Genomic DNA, 25,754 nt, shown 5'->3' with positions numbered 1-25,754 from the left:
GCAAGACTTGGATTCAGCATCCGAAGCCTCTGATTCACCCAACTAAGAGGGCCAATTGTCAGAGGAGGAGGTGGTTCCTGTGGCCCAGTCTAGACTTCCCCCCCAGGAACTCTACAATAGACTACTCCCAAAAGTCATTAGGACATTCGAACTAACTTACACCCCAAAAGAAAAGGAGGGAGAGGACTCAGGTTTCCCTGAAGGATCAGACAAAACCGTGCCCAAATCCATCACCAAACCAACTACCAGCAGTCTTCTATAATATCATGAAGGGAGAGTGGGAACATCCAGCTAAGTCTAAGGGCACTTACCCAGCATTTGGGAAAGTCTATTCCTTGATTCCAGAAGCTTCAAAAAAGTTGAAACTTCTTGAAGTGGATGCCAACAGCCTGGCATCCACTTCAGTCCTCCCTAGGGGAACAGATGGCTTGCCAAGGGATAATTGTGACAAGCATATAGAGCAAGCTCTGAGGAGAGATTTTGAAGCCTCGGCTAATGCCCTACGAGCTTCAGTTACAGGTTCCTTATTTGCCAGAGCAGCCTATGTGTGATTGTCTGATCGTCTGATCTGACGAAGGCAGATAGCAGCATCCCAAAAGAGCAAAATGATGAGCTAAAGAAGATTGCTCTTGCCACGGCCTTCACCACCGATGCCACACTTGATACAGTGCAATAATCGGCCAGAAGCATGGCTTGCAGTGTCACAGCAAGATGCAACACATGGCTGAGAAGCTCGGATGTGAATCCTTCAGCACATGTAAAAGTGGCAGTGGTTCCATTAAAAGGCACCAACTTGTTTGGGGAAAGTTTGTAAAGGTACCTTATTGAAGATAAGGATAAGAAAAAGGTTTTTCCCTCAAAGAAGAGAGAAGGGAAGACAAGAAGATATCGTCAGTCCTTTCGGGATGCTAGAAGAGAGACCAAAACCAGTAATAGCAGACCTTACAGAGGAAAGTGGCAACCCAAAGTCCTACTTCCCCTCAAATCAAACACACCTGCAAGAACACAAAGAAGGGAACACAGGCATGACTATACCAGGAAGAACAAACCGACAGGTATCGACCGCCTTCAAAGTTCTGCACGAGTTTGGCAGAGGACAGCCACAGACAGATGGGTTCTGGACACTGTCATAAGAGTATATTCCCTAGAATTCTGGTCCCTACCTTCAAACCGTTTTCTGGAACTACCAAAGAACAAATCCAGAGTGAAACAAAAGCAACTGGAAGGAGCCATTACCCATCTGATCAATATAGGAGCAATAGAACCAGTCCTGTCCCAGTGCGCAGGGAGGGGCCTGGAACCTCTTCTTCACTGTACCAAAGAAGAATGGGGATGTAAGAGCAATTTTAGACCTCAGATGGCTAAACAAACGAGTAGTTACCAAAAAGTTCAAAATGGAAACGGTGAAATCCATTCTGACCTCCATTCAAAAAGGGGACTTCATGGCTTCCATAGACCTGTTGGAACCTTACCTACATATACCAATTTGGGAAACTCATCGCAGGTTTCTCCACTTTGCCTACAACATAAACCACTACTAATATCGGGCACTCCCCTTTGGACTGAAGTCCTCACTGATGGTTTTCACCAAGGTCTTAGTGATCCTGATTGTTTATCTAAGAACCAAGGGCGTGTCTCTATGCGACATTTTAGTCAAGGCCAAATGATATGATCTGACAATGCAGACACTGGAGACCACAATGAAGGTACTCAGGGAGAACGGGTTCGTGATCAATGTGGAAAAGAGTTCTTTAATCCCTACTTCATCTGGGAGTGCGGATCGACATGGTGAGGGACAAAGTGTTTCTATCTCAAGAGAGACAACAGAAGCTAATTCAACTGATGCAAGAAGTCATGCTCTCACAAAGAGTGGAAGTCATGACTTTAGCACAACTCTTGGGAATGCAAGTGTCATGCCAGATGTTACATTGGACCAGATTCCACACACACCCTCTACAACGCTTTCTCATCCCTCTTCAGGACATGATCACTCAGAAGAGGAGCAAACAGGTAGTCCTTCCACAGTTAGTGAAACAACAATTAGCTTGGTGGCTGGAGCCACACCACTTCTCAGAGGGCATGCCAATCAGAGAACCAGTTTGAGTGGCAATCAGAACAGACTCAAGTCTGTTTGGCTGGGGAGCACATATGGAGGGGAAAATAGCACAAGACATTTGGAACCCCTCAGAAAGGTCCAACAGCATGAATCTGCTAGAGCTAAGAGTGATCAGAATGGCTCTAGAGAAATTAATAATAATATACTTTATTGTCATTGTACACAGTACAATGAAATTAAAGGTGCAATCATTTCAGTGATCTACAGCCATACACATATACACTCACACAACCATTCACAACCATCCCATAACTCCCTTAAGGTTCACATTGCAACCTAAACCACCAATTCCAAGGAGGGATAGCAGGTCGTCACATATTAGTCCAAACGGACAATATAACAGCAAAGGCCTATGTCAACAGGCAAGGGGGGACCCGATTCCAATGGCTACACAAGGAAGCAAGTTGAATGATGAGATGGGCAGAGAGGAACATACTGTCCATAAAAGCAATAAACATGGCGGGTCGGGAGAACACAGCGGCAGACTGGCTGAACTGTCAGTGGATCGATAAATCAGAGTGGATGCTCAACAGGACAGTGTTTGCTCAACTCTGTTACAAATTTGGAGTGCTGGAAGTGGACCTATTCGCTACAGGAAAAAAATAATCAAACAACAAACTTTGTCTCAAGATTACAGAATCCCCTGGCAATGGGCACCGATGCACTACATCTAGAGTGGCCAACGGTGCTACTGTATGCCTTTCCACCGATCCAAGTCATTCAGAGAGTGGTCCAAAGAGTGATAGATCAATACACAGAAATCATTCGGGTGGCCCCGTATTGGCCTCAATGGGCCTGGTTTCAGAATCTGTTGTGACTGTCGGCGGGGGAACCGTGGCATCTTCCTCCAATGGAGGATCTTCTGACACAGGGGCCAACGGTTCATCCTCAACTAGGGTCTTTACAGATCACAGCCTGGAGGTTGAGCAGCAGCAGCTGTCAGGTATAGGCTACCCACAGGGGGTTGTTAAGACCATGTTAGCGACCAGGAAGGGGTCCACCAACAGAGTTTATAACAACACGTGGCAGGTATTCCATTCTTGGTGCGCAGGGAGGGCACCCATTGGCGATATCCTGTCTTTCCTTCAAGAGGGGTTTGGAGAAAGGGCTTAGCGCGAGTAACCTAAAGAGACAGGTTACTGCCATTTCAGCCATCAGGGGAGCCAAGAAAGGTCATTCAGTGGCTAGACACCCTCACATTAAAAGGTTCCTAAGGGGTATGACCTTCTTGAATCTTCTGCAGGCACATAGGTTTCTGACCTGGAACCTCAATATAGTCCTTAAGATGCTGTGTAAGGCTCCCTTTGAGCCAATGGCAACCTTTACCTTAAAGGAGCTGATCTTCAAGATGGTCTTCCTGGTAAGCATTACCTCTGCAAAGAGGGTTTTGGAGTTAGGGGCCCTTTCGATGGACAAAGAGCTATGTGTCTTCCATAATGATAGGGTGGTCCTCCGTATGGATCCGGCCTATGTCCCTAAGGTCAATTTGGCCTTTCGTATGTCCATGGATATTGTCCTTCCATCTTTTTGCCCAAATCCTCAAAGCAAGAAGGAAAGGGAATGGCATTGCCTTGATGTGAGGAGGGCACTGAGTTTCTACCTGGATCGGACAAAACATGTGAGGACCACAGACTTTTTTTCATTCAGGAAGTCATCACTAGGTAGGAAGGTGTCTATGTCCTCCTTAAGCAGGTGGATTAGAGGGTGTATATATATACCTGGCTTATAGGCTAGGGGTCTGGATCTTCCTCAGGGGGTAACGGCCCATTCCCTTAGGGGGGTGGCCACCTTGGTAGCTTATAGGGCTTTCCCATCAATGGAAGCGGTCTGTAAGGCAGCTACATGGAGTTCGGTATACTCATTTACAAGGCACTATAGGATAGACAAGATGGCTTCGGTGGAGGCTGCTTTTGGCCATAGGGTCTTGCAGCACACCTTGTAGATGGGGAAGCGGTTGGACCCACCCTGGAAGGTACTGCTTTTTCACATCCCAGGAGTAAGGAGTCCTGGACCACCAGAGAATGGAAGATTTATCTCCACTTACTGTGAAGCTTCCTTCTTAGTGGTCCAGAGTGGGGCAGTCCTCCCCACCCTTTGTGTAGGGGAACCGCTTCCTTTGTCAATGGGGGTGGTGTTTGGCTTCATCCATATACAGACAAGGGCTGGGGGTAGGTTGCCCTAGCTGGTTCTGCCTGGGGAATGAGTTCTTTAAGGTATGTTGGGTAGTTAGCTCCCTGTTGGGAGCGATGTTGTTGTCAGTTTCCTTTGCAGTGAAGGGAAACTGAGGCTTGGAGAACAACTGGGTTTCAGGGGACAAGCCCCTCCCCTCCATGACTAAAGAGTCTGCTGGTCTTGCCTTCGGAGGAGCTATTCCCAGGAGTATGAAGGACTGCCCCACTCTGGACCACCGAGAAGGAAGCTTCACGGTAAGTGGAGATAAATCTTCCATTCTCCCATGCAGGACTGCACAGGTACCACAACAATGAAAACAGTTACTTACCTGTAACTGTGGTTCATTGAATGGTTACCTCTGCAGTCACACATCCCTCTGTCCTGCTTCACTATGAGCTCTTTTTTCCGCTATTATTGTTAAAGATACCTCTCTCCAGGGAGAGCCTTGAAGAACCGAGGGAAGGGTGCCGCTTCTTCCTTTTCACTCTGAAAAAGTCAGGAATCCAGTATGGGGGAGGGGGAAGAGCATGCTCTCTGCTTCCTTGGAACTTCAAAAAGTCTCTCAGTGGTTGGCCGTCACATGTGCAGAACCCATATGTGACTGTACAAGTGACCATTTGATGGACAACAGTTACAAGTAAGTGCAACCCCATTTTCCTTGGTCATCCAAAGGCTCAATTGCCTCTCTGGCCAGTCTCCTGCTTCAGGTATATTTAAAGGAAAGTTTGTTGTTTGTCTTGATGTTTTTAACAATCTGTTCCTCAAATTCTCTTTTTGCTTGCATAATATTAACTTGCACTTCTTTTGCCAGACACTGTTTTCTGTTCTTCCATTCACTTCATTGGGGTGAACCTTTTTTAAAAAGAAGCCTTTTTGCCTTTCATGCCTTCCTTGACTTGGATCATTAACCACACAGGGATTCTTTTAGACTTGGCAGTACCTTTCCTAACCTAGGGAATGCATTCTATCTGCTCTTCAATTAGTGTGGTTTTAAATAGCTTCTAAGCATCCTCTGGGATTTTAGTCTCTAGTGCCACAGAAAAAAAAGTAAAGTGTACATTTTGTATGATTTGATGTACTTTCCCCATGACTGTGTTCTCCTTTAGAATTAAAGAACAATGCTACATCACAGTGTTGCAGCTTGAGACAGTCATGAATACTTAAAAACAACTTTGAGGAAGAGTTCTAATTTATTCCTTGCTTTACCAAAGCAGACACCTAACATAAAATTTCCACTTCCTCAAAAATAAAACAGTCTGGCATTCTTTTGATTCTACCTATAAAGTGAACTTAAAAATGTTTTCTCTACCTTTTTAAAAGATACTGTACTCAAATTGTTATGTATTACTGTGGCAAGACTGCAAGATGGGACCATGAGACCGTATGTCAAATATGCCTTATGTCCTATAGACAGCAAGGTGTTACAAAGTTGGAGCCTTAGTCTGGATTCTCTGCTTTCTCCGGATGTATCATCATTTATTTGTGTTTCACACAAACCTGTGAATTTGTATTCCTGTTGCAACAACACAGATCTCAGTGGTCTCATAATTCTTTATGTCCTTTTCTAGGCTGCTCTGTTGAACTCTTTCCTTTTTGATGAGCTACTGCAGATGTTTTCAGTGGAAGAGGTGGCAGAATTTGTACGGGGAACTCTTGGGAGCATGCCCAGTACAGTGCATATTGGACAATCTATGGATGTAGTTAAACTACAGTCTATAGCTCGTACTGTAGACAGTCGCCTGTTTTCTTTCCCAGGTAAGAGCCTTTACATTTACACGTGCAAAAATGTAGAGAAATGATAATATGCTCCACACTATATTATTGGGATACCACAACAGAAAACTACACAGTGATCTATAAATGAAAAGTAATATAGAAAGATAGTAACAGTTGACTTTGTTAATGTACAAATAAGTGATAATAGAATGCTGCTAATGTTAATTCAATCTAACTGAGCCACGCATACTCAGATTTTAGCTGAAAGAAGGTATGTTTCTAAATATATATAATATTTATTTCCTGTTTTTATATGGGGCTTCTAGCATTTTCCCATGCTGGTTACAGATCAGGTCCACACTGACTCAGCTCTAGCAAGTCTGAAACATCAAGTGCTCCCAGTCTATTGATTGGATGTTAGTGTGAAACACATAAGCACATACCACAAGGAATAGCTAGAACACTTCTCTTACTCCAGTTGTCAAGGAATTTGAGGAATCTCAAGGAAAATCACAAGTTTGCTATTGCTCAAAACCTCTTCTGTTGGATCCTGCCTAACATAAAGGTTTGGCCGGTTTTCACCCATTTCCCCACTCCAATGGAAGACTTCTGATTCTCCCCCCCCCATAAAATTATTCCTAGGATCCCCTGTCCCCTATGAACAGCATTTTGAGGGAGCATTTGGGACTGCAAGGGGGGAGGGGAGTCATGTTTATGGTGACTGTAATCCTTCCATTGGTGAAAATTTTAGGTAGGATCCAAAGTGAGATCTACTTACTGAAATCCTTCCCTGTTGCTAGAAGACAATTAGTACAGAACCCAAATAATAATAGATCTATGGAATGATAACAGAATAGAAATGAAAGCATCTGCTCATCTCTCATTCAAAGCTGTGTTTCTCAAACTTATTGAACAAGGTCCTTTTCCCCAAAAAAATACACTTCCCTTTCTGAGCAATCATCTCTTTGATGGATAAGCTTATGAAATCCTCACATGTAGTTAGTTCTGTGTAGCCCTGTTCTGAAAGTTTAGATATAGAAAATATCCAAGCATCTGCAATTAGAGTTCTAATTCAACAGGACCAACAGAAGAGGACTAGGAACAGGATTCTTCCTTCCATACACCTACCCACCACGGAAGAGCTACTGTGGCCAGAAACTTCTATATTTTCCCTCCTTTCTGCATCTTCCATAGCTAGCATAGCAATTTTAATGACTGCATAAACTTCTAGTGTGGGTGGAAGTGCGCTGCATGCTATAGGAATCTTTTCTTCTCTGGAGCTTTGTGCTGCCCCTCCATGCTTCTCAGAGAGGCACTCCCACAGATTGAGAATCACTGTTCTCCTTCCACCATGTCCTTTGCCTGATGGGACAGTAGTTCTGGTTGGGTTGGTTTTAAGTTCTAGTGGGGGGGGAGAGAGACAGGCACACAATATACACAAAGTACGGGTACCTGTTATTTTATCCCAGTGGAGCATAGAACAGGTAGGATTCATTTTCTATAGCGGAAAGAACACAGGAGAAAAATAAATCCCTTGTTCCCAACCCTGTGGCCCCAGTCCCTTTTCAGCCACCCCATGGTTGCTTTTTAGGGGCAGATTTCATGTCTGAAGTTCCTGTTGTGGAATTCTAGCATTGTGCCATTATTTTGATTCTAAACAAAAGAGACAAACAAGTTCATAGCATTTCCTATCTTGAAAATAGCAATAAGGATGCCAACAGTATAGTCCTATACAGAACCTAGTCTAAACCTATGATTTCATTGAATTTAGACTGGAGTAACTCTGCACTGGATTGTACTGTAAGTCATCACCAACCTGAATTAATTCATAAAATGTGCTTTGATTTCCTATGTTAGTTGCCATTAATATTTGTGGCCCAATAGATATTTACCATTGCTACCTTTTATAATATCAATGCATTTAAGGATTAGCAAGCCACTTCAAATGTACATGACCTTTGGATCACTCAAGCTGCTGCAGGAAGCAACAGTCATTTAACAAAATGCAACAGAATATTAATCCTAGTAAATTAAAATCTACACACATTGTAATTTAATTCACATAAGTGAAATTTTCAGTTTACAACGAGGTGTAAATTAATGCTTTAGAATTCGAATCTGCTTGAGTGTCAATAGATTACACTCAAAATCTCTTTCCTGGCAATCCTTAATACAGCTGGCATATTGTTTACTAAGGGACCAGTTGAGAATTTTACAGTGTCACTATATTTATTTATGATAGCTGTTCACCATTCGCATGCATGCTTTTGAACAAAATAAAGACCTTATAGTTATAATTAAAATGTAGTTCTCAAATAATGTTTCGTTTGTGATATCCCCCTTCCAGAATCCCGACGTATCTTGTTACCTGTGGTTCTTCATCATATTCATCTTCACCTGAGACAGCAAAAAGAGTTGCTGATTTGCTCTGGGATTCTTAGCAGTATCTTCTCCATCATCAAAACGAGCTCTTTGGTAATCTATATGTCTACTTACTCATTATAATGCCTTATCCAAGCAATGAATTATGTATATCACGACATAGTAAAGCTATTTGTGATAAATTTGCTGCAGATATGGATATAGGTTGAATTTTCTTTAGTTGGAATTGGTCATATAATCATTACATGTGGCAGCTGTAAACACACACCACAGAAATTTTAACAGTAGAGTGTATAGACATTTAGGTAGTTGCATAACATATAGATCAGGGGTGTCAAACTTAAGGCCCGCAGGCCGGAAGCAGCCCACCCATGGCTTTAATCAGGCCTGTGGCTCTTTTCTCCCTCCCCCTCCTGTCCTCACTCTTTGAAGGTTGAGGCTGCCAAAGTTCCCAGCTCCCTCCCTCTTGTCTTTGCCTGCTTTGGCAGGAAGCTCTTCTGGGCTTGCAAAGTTACAAATAAAATATGGAATGGATTTTTCCATTAAAGTCTCTGCACCCAGATAGACTTCTCTGGGATTTTTTCCAACAATAGAAACAGTGCTCTGGAACTGGAATGACAGCTCCCAGAGTAGAATGATGGTCCCTAACAATAGAATCTGTGTTCTGGGACTGGAATGACAGGGCACAGAGTGAAATGACAGCCTCTGGGAATAGCAGCCTCTGGGAATGGAATTCCACTCTGGGGGCCCTCATTCCAATCTCAGATTTCTTCTGCTACTCCCAGGGACTGTCTTTTTACTCTGGTGGCTGTCATTGCTTTCCCAGAGTAGTCTGTCTGGGCCCAGAGACCTTAATGGGAAATCCATTCTGCATTTTCTTTGCAACTTTGTGCTGCAATGTATGTCAATGGAGAGGAGCTCAAGAAGTTTCACTTTCCAGTGTTTGTATAGATAAAGCTGTTGCTTGCGGGAGTTGTCTCCTTGCAAATATGGGGTTGATGTTTTGAGACAGCTTGTCTCTGCTACATGGACTTGAGAATGGGTGCTTGAGTGAGTACTCTAACCTGGGAACCCACAGCCAAAGGAGGACATTACACTGGAGAGCCACTGCCACTCTGAGTAGACCTGGGGGGGGAGGAGAGAAGCTTGCAATGCCCAGCCATTTTATGTTCCTGGGCTCAGAGCATTTTATATTTTTAGCTTCTGCTGTGATCCTTGTGCTTTTTCTTGATGTTTTATTTTAAAAATCGCTTTGCCAAACCCCACTGTTCCCCAGCCTTTCCATTTTAGGCAGGCATCTGGGGGGGGGAGGGGTTGGGAGGTATCAGTTATCAAAGACTGTTAAATAAACAAACTACCACAAGAGTTTTAAGCATATTTGTATTTTAAGTTAAAAATCTTTAATTATGTTTGTAACTTTTATAAAGTCTATATCTCTGCTACCTGGCATTACATTTTATGACACGCATGGCCTGACCCCACAAAGTCCCATTTATGTCAGATCAGGTCTGTGTAACAAATGAGTTTGGCACCCCTGATATTGACCTCTAACTGAGATAGGAGGTTGGGTGTGTTATGAGTTAACAACTGCATTTACAGAGAAAATCTGATGCCTTAAAAACTTTCTAACATTAATAGAACCATAAATACTCATAAAATTTTGCGATATACAGGATTTTGAGTATCAAATTGTTCATAGACCATTACAGTGACATTTGATCCTGTTGAATTCAGGAACACTCAGGATCCTGGACTGTGCTTTTAAATCTTTTTGTAAGAACATTTATCTTTGGAAAGTATGTTTATGCACTTCAGCAATCCATTATTATTATTTATTTCTGTCTCTGAATCCCGTATTCAGTTATTTCTTCTGTTAAGAGGTAATGCCTGATTTCTCCTGAGATATGTGAAAAATGTTTGCCTTCGCATTCAGTTCTGTGGAGTGATAAGTATCTGTGTTCTAACTACTTACTATAGGAGACCGATGTCGTTGAGGAAGTAGAGATGATGGTGGAGAGCCTCCTGGATGTACTTTTACAGACTTTACTTACTATCATGAGTAAATCGCAGTCTCAGGAGGCGGTAAGAGGGCAGCGTTGCCCACAGTGCACAGCTGAAATCACTGTTAGTAACTAACAATCAGGTTCTATTTCCTGCTTATCTAACCTACTCCTCCCCCCCCCAATCTTCATATTCACCTTATTACCGTCTCCTGAATGAACTTTGTCTCCTTTAAAACCGAGAAGCTTGAAACTTACATTCTCAGGTAAATTTAAGCACAGCAGTTAGGCTGCTGATCAATTAGCCATTCAAAAGGCCTAGCTTCTTAGATCGCATTATTATTGTTTTGCAGAAAACTTGCTCTCATAATTTAAAATTATCAGTAGGTGTCTCATTAATTACCTACTGAATGTTCCTATCCACATATTTATGCCTGGAAAGATTATTTTCAGTTCCCTCTTCTAACTCTGTTGAAATTAGGATCCCTTTCTAGATTATGTGTTGTATGCTGCTTAGGATATAGAAATGTTATCTACAATGCAAATATGTTTGAGACTGGGCTTTTTCCATTTTGCCTGAGCAAAAAGGAGCTGGCATTCCTTAACTTATGAAAGGAGACAAAGCAAGTTCTCACACTATTTTTTCTGTCTTGAACTTACAGTTTTCATTTTTTTTTTCTTACCAAAACTCTCTATACAGTATTAATTTACAGAATAGGTGTTCTGTGCTGACTCATAAACAAGAACTAACTAGGACTGCCATGTTTTCTTTAGGTCCTGTTTTATGTGTTTAACATCACCCAGAATTTAACAATAAAGCAGGTGCTGTTTTTCTTATGTGAAAATGTAACAGGAAAGGCTGTTTTTAAGTTTGCAGTGCCAAGGCCATGGCCAGAAACAGGTGACAATCCTAAAACAAAACAATTTATTAATGAAAATATTAATATGTTGCCTTTCTTACTGACCCTGTACATAATCTGCAAAAGCGTGACCCAACTGCATTTTATCACCTTGTGTGATATATTCCTGAAATTCTTTTTAATAACAAAGGTACATTTAATCTATTTGTATGAATTAGATTGAAGCATGTGGAGAGGGGAGATTCTGTATCCTCTTGCCATGACAGTGGAAATGGCATCATTTAGAAGACATTCATGGGCCTCTTAGCACAGGGTTGGGCAATCTTTTTCCCCAGTGCCAAATGAAATGCAACATTTAGCTGTGAAGATGTTTGTGTGCTGGCAAACAAAGGTGTGTGGAGAGAGATGTTGGTCTCCACCGAAAGGATGGGTTGGCAGTGATGGCTTCCACTTTGCAGAGAGGCAGCAACATTGTACATGCACAAGCGTCCTCTGTGCACTCTTATCAACGATGATTCACATCAGCACAGTACAACACCCGTCATTGGGGTGGTGGGCCAGAAGACAGGTTGATTGATGACATCTCTACTCCAGGCCTAAAAAAAGTCAGAGCTATGTCGAGCCCAGCCTGGTTCTAAAACTTCCCTGCTCCTGGGCTGGAACAAGGGAGCTGGCATGTTGAGCAAAATGCTCTGACATGCTCCCATTTGGGACACATGCTGGGGGTTGCCTGACCAGGAGCTTCTTCTTGGACACCCTAGGCAGACAGACTTCCTCACACAGCTGTGACAACTGCATAGAACCTGTGACTAGGACTCACCCCATCGCCACCATTGTGGGCTCTGGGGCTGGGGGAAGATCGGCAGGCAGCCATGTGGTCTCCAGCCATCTGGCCTCATGGCTCAGTACAGGGCTGGTGCCTTGCAGTGGCAGAAAAATGAACCCATTGCGTGGGCTTCTGTCATGTGGGGTGGGGACCAGCAGGCAGTTTTGAGGGCTGGGTCCTCATGCCCCTCAGCTTTAAAACTGCACCACTGCTGGGACCTTGTCCCATTACTTTTCTGTGGCTTTCCTTCCCACTCTCCCTCTGCTGTAGTTGTTATGGGTCTTTTGTACTGTTGTGGATACTATAATTTTATTATCACAGCTTTAGGCTGTTTGGGCATTGGGATGGATCCATTTGGTTGGGAAGGCGGTATCTGCATGCCTGCATCCCGCAGTAGAGAAGCTCCTTAAGGGATCTTGGGGTGGAGCCAATTCAGCAGCATGCCCAACTCAGGAACTTTCACCCCTGGTGACAAGGGATCCACATAGCAGCTGGCACTCATGTGGCTCCCACAGGTTTCTCACTCCTTGAGTTCACCCCCAACAGGTTTGGGGTTGAGTGGCAGGCGGGTCACCTGATACAGGATCTGTCCCCATGTTGCACTAATGCTCCTCACGATGTAATCAGTACAGCTGTGGCCTTTTTCCATTCCAAAGTAACATAGGTCTGTTGTGTCGATTTCACAGTGGATGCCACCTGGGCCTCCATTGTTAATGTGGAGTCCAGGTGCACCCCCAGACTCCTAACCCTAGACGTTGGTACCAAAGGCACCCCGTCGAAGGTCGGGAGCGGGAGCCCGAACCCCGCACCAGTCCAGCTCAGGCCCAGGACCTCTGTCTTCGCTGGGTTTAGTCTCAATCGGCTCAGCCGGAGCCAACCAGCCACAGCCTCCAGTCCCCGGTGGAGGTCATCAGGATTCGAGTCCGACCGGCCACCCAGCATCAGATAGAGCTGGGTGTCATCTGCATACTGATGACACCCAAGCCCATAGCTCCGGGCAATCTGGGCAAGGGGGCGCATATAAATGTTAAATAGCATCGGGGACAACACCGCACCCTGGGGGACCCCACAATCAAGGGGGTAGCTATGGTAACCCCGACCGCCACCCTTTGTCCCTGAGGCAAACCATTGAAGGGCAAGCCCCTGAATCCCCACGTTGGCGAGGCGGTGGGTCAGCAGCTGATGGTCGAACGTATCGAACGCGGCCGATACGATTTCTCACCTGCACTTCCCTCTATGCCACTGGGCCCACAATTCCAGCTCCGTGGGAGAGACCACCATCACAGGCATGAGGCATGGCTACTCTTCACCTTCCAAATATTCATTCTCACCCAGTTGTTATCAACAATCCTAAACATCAGGCAAAAGTTATCAGTATCATAGTGGCCACAGAGGCATCTTCTCAATCCAGAGTACTTTGGTCTGAAAAAAATGGAGGAATTAGTATATAGTGCAGTATGGCTCAGATCCCATTGCACCATAAAACCCCAAGTCTGTCCTAAATGCATTAAAGAAGGCTTCCACAATACACCAAGTTCCCCCTACGTATCAGTATTTAATCTCAAAAGCTCTTGCTCAAGGACTTGTTGAGTCCTGTCACAATCATGAAGTTTTCTGTTAGTAAGCTATTGTTTTTCTTGGGCCACATCTCGCTAACCATTGCTGTATCACAAAATGGTATGAATGCTACCACTTCTGGAATTGACAGATGTTGCCAGCATGGTAGAATTTGCATACACTGATGGATGCTGATGGTAACATAGTGGGTTCGTTTGTATCATTGCCACAGCATCACAACATTCTATGTGTATAGTTCTGCACTTATTATTAGTTTAACAACTTGCTGGATCAGAAGCTAAAATATTTATCTGCATAATTTTATTTTTTAGCATACTATAATAAGACCTTGAGAACACTTTCACTGTTTATTAAATGCAAATCACTTACTGCAGCTATACTACTTTAAAAATCCAATCATATGTTTTCCTTTCATAGATGTTGGAACATTTTCAAACCCTGTTCCTTTTCCCTCTACCCTAAAATTTGGTTTTATGTGAACTGTGCATGTGATCATTCTACTGAAATAGTTCTTCATTGGGATTGACAGGGAGAATATGTGTCCTGTCTGTTATCTCTACTTCGTCAAATGTCCGACACTCATTTCCAACATTTACTGGACAATTTCCAGAGCAAGGATGAGCTAAAGGTGAGAAAGAGAAAGCAGATTCAGTTATGTTTCATACCTATATCTTGGATCTGTAGTACATCTCCTTTATCGCCAGAAAATCTCCTGTGGCTGTAATTACAAATATTTGTCACACAAATCATCTCTATTACATTTAACAGTGGAGGCTTGTTAGGTAAGTTCTTGAGTATATTATTACTCAGATGGATTCACACCATAAGAAAACTGTTTTCAGTGCAACCCTGAAGTCATAACATATACACCAGACATCATGTTCAAGTATATGTGAATACAAATCCATTTTACATCCTTTGTTTTAGGGTGAAACTAGATGTGATGGTGGGAGAGCCATGAATAGGAAACAAGCAATATTTACATATTTTAAATAATTGTGTGGTGGTTTTCAGGCTTAAAAGCATCTGGGAGAGGAAATTAGATCAGGATCATAATGTGCAATGTAAATTACACATACAGAGATCTAGTGAGAAACATTCAGACTCCGTATGATACCTACATGATTTTGCCTGCAGTGCACATAACAGCTTTAGGAGAGAAGTGTATTCAGTAGAATGGTGCAGGAGAAAAAGTGATGCCCCCCTGGCCACGTGCCACTGACCAGATCCAAATTTGAGTGGGGGCACAGATACAATTAATACTCTAAAAATAGCTATCGAATCGAGTTTGGCTTTAAATCATAAGGATAACATATGAAGAAGGCTACTATTCATTAAAACTGTAGTATGGAGAACTACCCAGATTCATAGTATAAATGTAAGTTTGTTGGAAGTTGTAGGTTTTGTACCAGTTTCTTCTCAATAAATCCTTAAAACATTATACATTTTAGCACAATGCACCACAAAAGCTGGTAGGTGTTTGACATGGATCACAGCAACCAGTGCTAAGCTTACGTATTACACCAATATATCCAATTTATTTATTTGCTTTATAGCCCACCTTTCTCATTGAAACTCAGAGCAGATTATAGAGCAGATAAAATAATGTCACCAGACAGCATAAGGCAGAAGTCCCCAACCTTTTTTGTGCCTGTGAGCACCTTTGAAATTCTGACACAGGTTGGTGGACAGAATTCCAAAATGGCTGCTGCAGAAGGCAGAGCCAAACACACAGAGGAAGTGCAAGTGCAGGGTACAAGAGGGATAATTTAAAATATACACTGGGGGAAAGGAGTGAGAATAAAATAAACACTGTAATGGCAGCTGCTGCTGCTGAAATAACGTTGTTTTAATCTGCACAGCCAGTCCAATCTTCAGTGGCCAGTTGGACGTCCTGTTGGGCGAGAGCTCCACCTGGCCACACGCACGTTTAAAAAACACGTGGTGGACGCCAAGAGAGGTGTTGGTAGGCACCATGGCACCCATGGGCACTGTGTTGGGGACCCTTGGCAATAGGACTAGAATTACATAACTAGAAAACAGTATGAATAACAAACTGTCTAAGGCAAGATAAACAGTGGATTACAATAGTATAAGACAATGCAGTAAAAGTAGGTGATACCTGCATTAATTATTGCAGTAGACTATAATCCTTTCCCATTATATAAGTACCCTCCTGAACTGTTTGATTCTACTACAGTACTGATCTGCGTATGGGAGTGCCCTTCTGAAGATTTCTGTTCTGCACATTCTGCAGCATGATTAGCAATAAACTCCATTACAAGCAAAATGTGTAAGTTTTAAGTATATATCAGGTAGCAATTAAGTGACTGATGGTGTAGACTTAAGCATAGTTATGCACTGCTAAGCCCACTAGTTTAGAAGGAGGTAACTTTGCTTAAAATTGCACCTTTTAGGGGGAGGCCTGTTTCTGTAGATGTACTTAGTTTCTTCCCCACTACGCTATTCCAGTGGTGGGTTACCTTTTGGTGAATGCTCCATTGTATATGATAGTAGCATTCTAAAGTGTGCCAGAGAACATATGTGACCTCCTAGGTCTTGGTTTTGTGTCTAGTCTCCTGAACTAAAAATAACAGGCTTCAATGCAGTAAGGGAAGATAAATAGCAATATAGGCCTGACTTTATGTGACAGCCAAGCCCACAGAGTCTCCTCCTGTGTAGAAATACCATAAATAGATGTTATCCTATAGGCTGCCACCTTGTGCTACACACATTATCTACTGCATAGCAGTGACACAGAAATTAAATAAGAAATATATCTGTATGTTATGTCTGCTTCAGTAAGCAGGATGTGTATGTCTATAATGTATCAGTGATCACTGGTTTTTCTTTTCTGCTAGGAATTTCTGTTGAAAATTTTCTGTGTGTTTCGGAACTTGATGAAAATGAGTGTCTTTCCTCGAGACTGGATGGTGATGAGGTTGCTCACCAGCAAGTAAGTATAGGCTCAATTTAGAACACTCTCGAGTTTTTTTCTGAGGATGATGTGGTTTGTATATACATGTGGGTTTTTTTATCCAAAGTTCAAGGTGTTTGTTTACCTTCAAAATGTGTGTGTTTATATATGGGGTGTGTGTGTGTGTGTGTATTGGGGCACAGTTTCAAGTGTTACCAGTGCCTGAATTAAGACCAGAAATAAAATTTTCTCCCAAAGGGAGTACATTAACTCTGTTCTGTTCAGAAAAGTAATGAACAGTCTTTTTGGCCAGATTTTTGAGCACTAGGAACTACTTTAAGGCATTGATCTGAGTCTATAATTTGCTAGGTTTTTAATTAATTTTAATTGTATTTTATAGTGTTGTTTTAAAGGTCCTTTGAGGACCCAGGGAGGAATGAAACTTTTTTGTTGTTGTTCAGTCGTACAGTCGAGTCCGAGAAGCCTTGTCTGTTGGTGCATGCTAGAAATTCTCTAACCTAATTCTAACACTTAAAAAATCTAAGAATTCCATCTGTATGCTGGGATTAAAAAAACGTTTTGCTTTTAGTAAACATAGACACCTTTAAGTAGATCACTGGAAATATATCCAGAGGTTATTATTATTTTGGTGCACATGTCATGTCTGAACTAATGTACTGTAGGCTTGCATATCCCTTTCTCTTCTCTCCACTTTCCTCCTCCTGCTTCCTAGTGCACAATAACCACAATTTTCCTTTAAACGAGAAATGGACACATAATCTGGAGTGGGTTTTTGACACTAGTTTAGAGACATACTGTGGTTAGCAGTAGCCATTGAACCAAACTAGACATAATATCTGCCATGACTTGGGTCAGAGATCCCAAATTTATAGGCAAATGTGATAACAGGAAACTTATGTTCCCAAGTGTTCTGGGGTCCAGTTCATCTTGGGAGTGCAGCACCAGTGGGAGGGGCTTCAGCTTTCCCTCCTATGCTGCTTCCTCAAGATGAAACAGCCATGGGAGGGGGCCCATTTGCTCTGATGTGGGGCTCCATATGCACTGACTGTAACACATGGAGCCCCACAGTGGGGCAAGCAACCATGATCTCAAGAAAATTGCACAGGAAAGACTGTTGAAGCCCCTTCTTCTCCTGTACCATATTCCCTAGCCAAATCAGGCCCTAGAGCACTTGGGAACATTAGTTCATCTTTGTGTCTTCTGTGTAGGTCTGCTGCAGAGAAGTTTTCTACAAGCTTCTAGAATTCTACAGCTGAGTGCTTCCCCACCCCACAGAACTACAGAGCTCAGACTCTTTCCTCCCAAATGTTCACTTGATAAGGGGTGGAGGGAGCACTCTTCCCTCAGTTCTCTTTCTGCCACCATGAAGGAAGGTAGTTCTATAGCGTTTCTTATTTACCTCAGATGATTTACCTCAGGAGATTAACATCAAATAGTAGGTGTTCTTCCTACATGGTTCTTTCCATTCCTCTCTTGAATGAACAGGGATGGCTCTTTTCAAGAAATGCCACTCTTGTGGCACTAAAATGGCATAGAATGACAAGCACACTCAATGCCTTTTATGTTAGGGGAAGGCCATAACACCTCTTAGTGTAGAGCATGTGGTCTTCTCACCCCCAAAGCTCGACAAGGTTGAAAGCCAAGTTGTGGAAGCAATCTCTTGGGGTTCCAAAATTCACAGATTCCCCTCAGAAATGGACCAGGACTCCCTCAGTGGTGTTGGTCACTGTCCAAAAACAAAGGTCCAACTGCAGATGTCAGACCAAAGCATGAAACCAGCATCTGAACCACCAGTAAAAAAGGCAAAGAAAAAATCCAAACTCATCTTCAATTGCCATTCCCAAGGCACTCAACTCCAGGTCCCATTCAAAATCTCTGATTCCAGAGTTGACACAATGCACAGAGTTGACCTCACCACAGTGACACTCACTAGCATTGACCTGAAGTCAACAGTCCAGCTCTCCTCAATGTTCGCTGCCAACATCTGATTGCTGATCAAGGTAGCTTTGGTTTCAGTCCTCATTCTCTACACCAATGCAGCTCTACACCATGCATGCCATCTCTGTCTCCAATGTTGAGAGGTAGTCAGTCCTTGGATGATGATGTTGTTAAACTTGTTCCTTCAACTACAAAGATATCTTTGACAAAGCATTCTTCACGATCTGAGGTCTCTAACCCCCAGACACCTAATTGGGGCTATTCATCTCAATGAGGTCGTATTCCCCCCTGGTTTATGCCTCCTTGGTACCAGTGGGACCCAGCTTCCAGGAATCATAGTCAAACACCTCTTCAATGCCCACAGTCATCTAGAAGTTATCGTTCCACTCATGAATCTACACAGCATTCCACAAACCCAGAAACCTTGAGAGAGCATCTTCCTGAAACTGAATCGGAGCCGACTTCCATGCCATTACCGAATGAGAATGTTGAGGATCCCACACCGATGTCCCTTACTGAAGATCTTAAACTTTACTTTGAACAGTTAATTAGAATGGTGAAAGCCCTACATATTGAATATACTCCTCCTAAATCAACAGACGATGATCCCATTATGGAAACTGTATATTCTGCAGACCCAGGGCCCATAACCCTACCTATGGTGAAGGTACTAAGAATGTCCAGGCTAAACTATGTTCACTTCAACTTTTACCAAAAAAGTGGAAAATTTATATAAGATCAATGAGGAGGGTTCTGAATTCCTCTATCATCATCCTCTGCCTAATTCTGTAGTCACAGAGGTCCTTCCCTCTAAACTACTAGGTGGATTTGCACTCCTCCCCTTTCAACATAGAGGGACTCAAATTAGATATATTAGGGCGTAAAGTTTATACCTCTGAGGCTTTGGGACTCTGTATAGCCAGTTTTAAAGCTATTATGGCCTGTTTCCAGATCCCCCTATGGGATCAAATGACCCAGTATGTAGAATCCCTGCTGGAGGACAAGACCTTGTCCTCTGGCAGGGATTCCACATGCTAAGACCATCCAATCAGAAGGTCTAAAGCAGGGGTGGCCAAACTTGCTTAACATAACAGCCACATAGAAGCCACTACTGGGCCCTACCCTTCAACAAAGGGCCTTTGGGGGAATGTCCCTGATGACCTCTCTGTCTAGGCTGCTGTTTTCTAGACTGATAATGTGAGCTGTATCGGGTGTGCTATTGTTGGTTGTTGGCAGGATGAAATCTATACTCTTTTTCTGAAAGGAGGTTGTTGGGTATGCCGGAGGCATATCCGGCAGCTCAGTGTCTTAACCTATTAACACATCCAGAAATTCCGTATGCTGACTCTGGAATTTAAAGAGTGCTGGTTTGCCATCCTTGGTTTAAAGGACATATATTTCCATATTTCCATTCACAACAATTGTAAAAATTTCTTATGTTTCAGATTGGCAGGTCACTCATATGAGTATTCTGTGCTCCCTTTTGATTTGGCCACAGCACCAAGGGTTTTTACCAAGTGCTTTTCAGCAGTTATCATCTTTCTCAGATTCTGGGGCTGCTCTGTTTATTCGTACCTGGATGACTGGCTCCTTGATGCAAGATCAGCTAGTATCCCACATTTCCCTCCCAGTAAACACACTAGAGTGGTTAGGGGTACTCATACATTTTAAAAAGTTCACTCTGACACCTACTCAGGAGATAGAATTCATAGGAGCGAGGCTCAATTTGATCTCCCACAGGGCTTCTCTCCCAGTACCTAGGGCTAAGACCTTACAACAGTTGCTTTCTACCTTATCTCACACATGTTTCCAGAAAGCACTGCGTATCCAAAAACTTTTGGGGCTAATGTCTTCCACCACAGCAATGATCCAACAAACAAGACTTCACATGCGCCCTCTGTAAAATTGGTTCCTGAGACACTTTAGAATGGGAATAGACCCACAGTGGAAGGAATTCTCCATTCCTAGGGTGGTCATTCACTCCTTGTCCTGGTGGTCTCTAGATGACAACCTTCTAAAAGGTGTACCTTTATCCCCTCCTGAGCTTGACCTCCTTGCAGGGATGTGATTTCATCTCTATTAATGGGCATTGGAGTACAATTGAAGCGAAACTCCATATAAACGTGTTAGAGATTAGAGCAGTTAGACATGCCCTTTCCGAATCAGTCTATGGGAAGACAATACTACTGTCCAGGGACAACATGGCCATGAAATTTCACATCAACAAATGGCGAGACAGGCTCCCTGAGATTGTGCAGAGTGGTTTCCCTCCTTTGGGAACAAGCCATCCTAAACAGAATACACATCATGGCCATATATGTGCCAGGGCACCCTAGCAGTTCTCCTCAGCAGGGACCCCAGCTCCATCCATGAGTGGCCTATGCACATGAAGTATCTTTGCCCAACTTTTCAGACTTGGGGGGTACCCCATCATAGATCTGTTCACCTCAACACAAAGTGCCAGATCTTTTGCTCCAGGGTTGCCACAACCGACCAGTCATTAGGGGATGCATTCCTCCTCCATTGGTCTCACACACTATACCATCCCTTCCCACTTCAAAAAGTGATAATGAAACTCAAATAAGAGGAAAACATGTATTCTCATAGCTCCACTTTGGCCAAAACAGTCATGGTTCCCAATGCTGTGAAATTTCTCCAGAGGCCAATTCATTCCCTTACCTGTAGCCCAAGACATCGTTTCCATAGGACATCTATGACACCATAGTGTAGAAATGGTACATTTCTCCGTAGAACACTGCTCCAAGAGAGTGGCCAAGGTTTTACTTCCCTCCCATAAGCCAGCTACATGGAAGTCCTACAAATCTAAGTGGAAGCGTTTCAGAGTTTGGGCAGGACAGAAAAAGAAAAGAACAACTAAACTCAAATCCTGCTCCTTGGCAGAGATTTTTGAATAACTCCTTTCACTGCCAGACAAAGGGCTATCTACCTCCTCTATTAAAATTCACTTGGCTGCTATATCTGCATTCCATTTTGGTATGGATTCTAAACCTGTATTTTTGAATGCACTTTCAAAAACGTTTATGAAAAGTTTGTTCAGTTTACACCCTCCTGCAAAAACCCATGCTCCTTCAATGGAGTTTATCTCTTGTACTTTCCCAGTTAATACATAAATCATTTGAACTGATGACTTAATGTGATCTTTCTTCCCTATCCTATAAAACAGCTTTCCTAGCCGTAGTTATGTTGGCATGCAAGGTGGGCAAACTCAGAGGATTAAGACATGATGCCCCTTTTCTTAGATTTCACAAGGACAAGATTGTCTTGAGACTGAGCCTTGAATACATTCCCGAGGTAGTCTCTCAATTCCACTTGTCTCAGGACTTAGTTTTACCAGTGTTTTTTCCTAACCCTCAATCCCCAGCTGAACAAGCAATGCACACGCTAGATGTGAGGTGGACATTATTATTTAATTTGGATCATATATTGTCTTTCTGTAAAGACACAAACCTTTTCGTCTCTTTTGCTGAACCAAACAAGGGAAAAGCAGTCTCTGCACAAACACTTTCTATATGGTAATGGCTGCCATAAAAATTTATTATGATGCAGCCCATTTAGAATGCCTGTTTCCCCTGAAGGCGCACTTGACCAGAGCTCAAGCCTCCCCTGCTGCCTTCCAAGCCGCCTTTGACATCACAGAGATCTACAGAGCTAAGCCTTGGTCCTCACCATTGACTTTCATTAAGCACTACTGCATTGATGTGGACTCCAGGAGGGACATGGCTGTGGGGAAAGCAGTGCTGCAGTCAGTATTCCATTAATCAGCTCACACCCACCTCCAAGGTAAGCCACCTTGCTAATCTCCCATGTGGGACTGCACAGAAGACACGAAGATGAAAATATGGTTGCACTTACCTGTAACTGATGTTCATCGAGCGTCTTCTGTGCAGGCACACATCCCTCCCTCCTTCCCCGCTGTGGGCCATACTCAGGATTCTTAATCTCCACGGTGGTGGAAAAAGGAATGAGGGAAGAGTGCTCCCCCATCCCTCATCTTGTGATCATTTGGGCAGGAACAGCTCTGTAATGCTGAGGGGAGGGGAGCACTCAGCTGTAGAATTCTAGAAGCTTGTAGAAAACGTCTCTGTAGCAGGCCTGCTCTGACACAGTCCCATCTGTGCTTGCACAGAAGACACTTGATAAATTAGTTGTTGTAGATTTTCTGGGCTGTATGGCTGTGGTTTTTGCATTGCAGGACCTGATGTTTTGCCAGCAGCTGTGTACTCTCTGTGTCAAGGTGAGAAGAAAAATGGTAGGCAGGTAAGTTATATCTACTCAGGAAGGTGGGGTAGGGCTGAGTCATTATCTTGTAGGAGTTCCCCAGGCTGTGACTTGTTAATGGAGGAGCTTTCCTGAGGAGGTTCTTTTGCATATGGATTGGCTGTTGAAATTCTAATCTTATCTGTAGTGCTATTGTAAGATGTAGAGCATTTTGTGTCTCTTAGGACAGAAAACCATGCCCTATTTATTTTTAAATTCTCTTCTTTCTAGCACTACAGATAAGATTAGAATTTCAACAGCCAATCCATATGCAAAAGAACCTCCTCAGGAAAGCTCCTGCATTAGCATGTCTGCATGGGGAACTCCTACAAGATAATGACTCAGCCCTACCCCACCTTCCTGAGTAGATATAACTTACCTGCCTACCATTTTTCTTCTCACCTTGACACAGAGAGTACTCTATCTTTCTGTGTTATATCTCTGAGGATGCCAGTCACAGCTGCTGGCGAAATGCCAGGTCCTACAATGCCAAGACCACAGCCATACAGCCTGGAAAATCTACAACACCTAATGAACTCTGGCCGTGAAAGCCATTGGCAACACTAGATAAACATCAGTTACAGGTAAGTGGAACCATGTTTTCCCCAACATCATGTCTGCCTGTAAGTCCCACTGGGGACTTGTGGTACACATGCCATCTAGTTTGGCCCAAAGTTTAAACAAATTAAACACCATGGAAAATTATGATTACTACAAATAAGAAAGAATAAATATGCATATGAGTTGGGGAGGGAGTAGGTGAGTTTATAACACATTTCTGATGGCCTGACTGTAGTTTGGCCAAGACACCTGAACTGGGACCTAGCCTTCATTTCTCTTTGGATAACCTACATATATCACAATAGCTGATTGTGAAGAATTGGAATCCACGTGACTACATGCCTCTATTACGTTTTTATTCCACCCTTTCTCAAAGTAGTCCAGAGTGGCATACATAAATACTCCTCTTATATTTTATCCTCACAACAACCCTGTGTGGTAGATTAGATGGAGAGATAGTTACTCACCCAAGGTAATCAGTGAGCTTCATGACTTGGGCTTTGAACCCAGTTTATCCCTTGTTCTAACCACTACACCACACTGGTTCTCATAGTTACATGAAGGTGTTGTAAAGATTTGTTTGTTTTTCTCAAGGTTTTATGAAAACTTGCTTTGGTAGTTCAGGTGGTAAATGTTAATGACAAGGGAAATTGTCTTATAATGATGTTTTAACCCCATAGGTTAAGGACTGTTTTACAAGGGAAAATAAATACATCTATAATAAAATATTTGGTTTTCAAATAGCACTGTCTTATCTGTAACGATATTACAAACTGTTTAAAATCTTTTATAATGAAATAATGATAAAAGGTGTTCTTACATCAGTTAGCATGAAATTTGTAACAAGCGAGAGAATGCAGTCTTGCATTGCAGATTGAAATAATACATGATGTGTATACAAAGATGCAACATGGTTTCTTCTGTTATTGCAGTATAATAGTCACAACTGTCCAATACCTGTCTCCTGCACTACATAAGAACTTCACAGAAACAGATTTTGATTTTAAGGTAAGGAAAATATTGGCAGACACTTAAAACAGCATCTCGATTCATAAACAGCATGGATTTTGAATATTTACTTTATGTATTACCTTGTTATTGAATTTTTCAATGATAATATGATAAAAGCATTGCTTTAGCAAGTCAATAAATCAAGATAGAAATTCCAATAAGAGAGATATTAATAAGAAAATGTGCTAATGCTGCCTGCATGGTCATTATTCTAGTTTGTTTATTTATTTATTTTCTGACTCACCATCCCCTGCTACAGCAGGTCTCAGGGTAACAACATATTATAAAGATACCAGTTTCTAGTATCTATCGGAAATTGGATGTAAAATATATTAAATCTCTCTACAGATACAGATCACCATATTTTGTTGTAAGGTAGGATATATCATCATTTTTAGATCTGTTGAACAATAGTGATTACTGAATTTAAAGTTAAGAACATCAGTGGACTCTACTGGATCAAACCAGGATTGTACTGTTTTCACACAGTGACCAGCCAGTTACCCAGGAGGTCCAAAGAAACAGGGCAGAGAGGCCAAGGCCTCCCGTGATGCTGCCTCTTAGCGCTGGTATTCAGAGAATTGCTGCTTCTGTATATGGAAGTTAGTCACTGAGGCTACTAGCCATTAATGAAGATTTCTTCCATGAACCTGTCAAACCCCTTTTAAAGCCATCTGTGCTAATGGCCATCACTATGGCCACTGGCAGTGAATTCCTCAGTTTAATTATTCTTTGAATAAAGAAGTATTTCCTTTTTTTCTATCCTGAACCTGTCTTCCAACAACTTCAGTGAGTGCCCTGAATTCTAGTATTAAGGGAGACACAGAAAAAGATCTCTGTATCCACTGTTTCTACTCCATGCATACTTGTATAAGCCTCTTAGCCAGTTTTTTCCTTGACTGAGTCCCAGACTCCATAGCCTTTCCTTTTTTTTTTTTGAAACCCCCGAAAGGGTATTTTTATTATTTTTCATAAGACTAATAACTACAACGAAAAATAGGGAGGGGGAAGCTACAACTAAGGATAAAGGAAAGATACCCACACTAACTAAAATCCCAAGAGTAGGAGATCCTTTCCATGTTAATCTAAATGTTAGTAATACAAGTGTTAGTGATACAGTATACTTGTGAAGTTCTTGTTTAACACAGCTTCTATATTAGTAAGTTAATCTTTATGAGAGTTCTTCTTGAGCATCGTCTTACTTCAAAGAGCCATTTACAGAGTCCTTCTGCCTTTACTTCGGTTTTCTATCCCTAAAGTCATACACATTTTTTGTTGCTCCCGCACCCACTTCCCCCATAGAGTCCTCGTCCGTTCCCGAGGTAGCAGAGTCACTTGACGTGGATTCTTCATCTTTACGTTCTACTTCCGGCCCAAG

At 42.6% G+C, this 25,754-nt stretch overlaps 1 protein-coding gene across 1 annotated transcript in view; it reads left to right on the top strand.

Moving 5' to 3' along the window:
• Positions 1-25,754, top strand: part of DOCK3 (dedicator of cytokinesis 3) — a gene marked incomplete at its 5' end in the record, with an annotated part of 323,062 nt that overhangs the window by 200,541 nt on the left and 96,767 nt on the right. The window contains 6 exons of the mRNA XM_015424016.1: positions 5,857-6,043; positions 8,352-8,479; positions 10,364-10,510; positions 14,180-14,278; positions 16,512-16,606; positions 24,298-24,373. Coding sequence (XP_015279502.1) covers positions 5,857-6,043; positions 8,352-8,479; positions 10,364-10,510; positions 14,180-14,278; positions 16,512-16,606; positions 24,298-24,373 — 732 coding nt within the window. The remainder of the gene's footprint in view (positions 1-5,856; positions 6,044-8,351; positions 8,480-10,363; positions 10,511-14,179; positions 14,279-16,511; positions 16,607-24,297; positions 24,374-25,754) is intronic.

This window comes from Gekko japonicus, unplaced genomic scaffold, assembly GCF_001447785.1.
Source record: "Gekko japonicus isolate JY-2015 unplaced genomic scaffold, Gekko_japonicus_V1.1 scaffold477, whole genome shotgun sequence".
NCBI lineage: Eukaryota > Metazoa > Chordata > Lepidosauria > Squamata > Gekkonidae > Gekko > Gekko japonicus.
Note: the sequence above shows the minus strand (reverse complement) of the source record. Positions and strands in the feature narration are given on the sequence as shown.